General features: G+C 40.0%; 1 protein-coding gene across 1 annotated transcript; it reads left to right on the top strand.

Annotated features, from left to right (window-relative positions):
• Positions 1-221: 221 nt before the first annotated feature.
• LOC137968791 (uncharacterized) lies at positions 222-728 on the top strand. Its single transcript, XM_068815274.1, has one exon. It carries the CDS (start codon positions 222-224, stop codon positions 726-728), a length of 507 nt encoding a protein of 168 aa, XP_068671375.1.
• Positions 729-2,906: the final 2,178 nt, after the last annotated feature.

Below are 2,906 nucleotides of genomic sequence, written 5' to 3'. Positions count from 1 at the left end.
AGGGTGCTATTCTCGTATCACTTGACGTAGTGGGTTTATACCCTCATATACCTCATGTGGAAGGCTTAGAGGCAATAAGACAAGCGCTAGATAAAAGAGAGACTCATGAGGTGCCTACTACTGTTATAGTTGACCTGGTGGAGTTGGTCTTAAAGAATAACAATTTCGAGTTCAATGGTAATCACTATTTACAGACATTGGGGACGGCGATTGGTGCTAAAATGGCGCCTGCCTATGCGAATCTGTTTATGGATAGATTGGAAAGACGATTGATTTTGGAAGCTCGGGTTAAACCATACATGTGGCTAAGGTATATTGATGATATCTTCATGGTGTGGACTGGAAGTGAAGAGGAACTTAGAGAGTTTTTGACCTACATTAATGAGGCGCATGCTACCATAAAATTTACGTGGACTTGGTCTAGGGATCAGGTGAACTACCTGGATGTTCAAATTAGGAACAGCAATGGTATGATTGAGATGAACCTGTATATAAAGCCGACAGATAAGCATCAATTTCTTGTTTCTTCTTCATGTCATCCAAGGGGTTGTAAACAGAGCATTCCGTACGCTCAAGCGCTGAGGTTAAGACGTATATGTTCTACCAACGAGGTCTTTGATAAAAGGGCTGATGAACTCAGTAAGTATCTGGTGGCACGAGGATATCGAGAACGATCTTTACGTGAACAGATCCGGAAAGCTACGTTAAAAACAAGAGAGGAGACATAAACGCCGGTGCCTCAAAAAGCCACTACACGAGTTCCCATGGTAGTGACGTACCATCCTAATCTTCCTAATATTGGGGCTATACTGAGGGAACTTCAGCCTTTGCTACATTGTTCGGATAAATGTAAGAAAGCGGTGAAAGAGGTTCCGATGGTGGCTTTCCGTAGACCTAAGAGTCTGGGAAATTATCTAGTACACGCCAAACTAAAATCTTCAGACTCGGAAGATAAACCCAAAGGAACTGTCAAGTGTGGAGATCGCCGTTGCCATGTTTGCGAACACTTAAAAATAGGAGAAAGTTTCACGTCAAAAATAACAGGAAAAAGATATTCCATTAATTTCGAGCTGAACTGTAATTCAACCAATCTAGTGTATTTGCTGAGTTGTAAAGTATTTGGTGTTCAATATGTGGGATCAACCAGTACTAGTTTTCGCCTCAGATTTAATAATCACAAGAGTCGTATTCGAGCTCATGCTAGACTCTCATTGGATGACAAATCTAGAGATGATTTAATTTATCAACACTTTAATGGCCAAACCCACAAAGGCATCGAAGATCTCGATATACAATTAATTGATCAAGTAAATGATGAGAGGGCCCTATTGGACAGAGGACAATGGGCTTAAAGCCCCATGGATTGAATGGAAGCGATTTCTTTTTCAGCCAAAATAAGTCGTCCCGAGTACGAAAGAGCTAAAAATCTAGTCTCTGGAAGATATCTATTGTTTTGTATACATGTGTGCCTAATTCCAAAAATGCGTGCGGGGTTTTGTTTTTATGGCGCGCGCGGTTTGTTTCCTTTGTATATTCAATTTGTAATTCTAAATATGACGTGTTACGCGTTTAACGGCTATTCACCCTGGGGGAGACCGGTGTATCCGGTCAAAATATAGGTGAAGGATACGAAACGTATTGTTTTACCCTTCATTTGCGTTGCTTTCTTAAATTATCTACTATAGAGAGGTTATCCGACATTGGATGTGTGTGATATTATATATATATTCACAAGCATCTGTCGCAACCAAAAATCCTCATAAAAAAAATACAACTCATCACAAATGAAGATAAACGATAAACCATTTTACACACCTATATTTCGACTCCGTACAGGAGTCTTCATCAGGGTAAATCACAGTTGCCCTGCACACGTCATACTATTTTTTACAAGCTTAAAAGAAAAAATCCACGTGCGCGCGCGTGTTTCAATTAACCGTTAACTCTCCTACATGCGCGCGCTAACTACTTAAACAGCAGTTCACGTACGTCTAGGACGCCTGTTTTTCACAAAGAAAAAATCATTGTCATTCAGTCCATTCGGATCTAGAGTCTTCAGTCTATGCGCCCATTGGCCCTCCTTCTCTCGCAGCTGTTCTTCGCCATTAACCTGGTCTATTAATTGAATCTTCACGTCACTTAGTCTCCTATGTCCCAAGAGATCATCAGCCACTTTCTCGGCCCGCCCTAACATTTCGTGCTTTCTGATTCTAGACTTATGGTTGTTAAATCTGAGTCTAAACTTTGTAATTGTGGAGACAACATTACTAGAATTACAGTTAAGGTTGTAATTGATTGAATATCTTCGATCGTCCTTTGGGTTCTTAAAATGACTGTTCTCATCCATATATTTACAAACTTCACATCTTCTCGACGAACATTTCACGGTTCTTAGTAACAAATTTTTCGGTCCACGATTGTCCACCTTTGCGCGTACCAAATAGTCCCCCAGGCTCTTCGGTTTCCTAAATGCCACAAATGGCAAAAAAAGTTAGACTACTTGTCTATGAATTTAGTCTCAGTGTGCCCGTCAAGTGTGTAACTCCAAGTTAAATCTTGTTTACTTGTAGAAAACAGGGATAGGTCCAGTGTACACAATTGTTAATTTAATGAAACCACTACACAGAATACTGCCAGTAAGAATTTTCAATTTGTCTTTGTGCTATCCCTTAAAGTTTGAGATAACCAGTTCCTTTTCTTTTCGTCATCCAGCTATGGCGTGCGTTTTTCCTTAACTCCTTGAATCCATCAGCCTCACCTCATAAAATCTAGAGCTTTGAAGTCAAAGAGACAGGAAAAAAAATAGCACTTTACTCTCAGATAAAGAACTTTATCTTTATTACTTGCAGGACTGGACGTTCATATCCTCACATTGTTGATCTGGACTGGAGCTTAGACTATTAATA

The sequence above is a fragment of the Montipora foliosa genome, chromosome 8 (genome assembly GCF_036669935.1).
Source record: "Montipora foliosa isolate CH-2021 chromosome 8, ASM3666993v2, whole genome shotgun sequence".
Taxonomy (NCBI): Eukaryota; Metazoa; Cnidaria; class Anthozoa; order Scleractinia; family Acroporidae; genus Montipora; species Montipora foliosa.
This window is presented reverse-complemented; position numbering and strand designations above follow the sequence as displayed.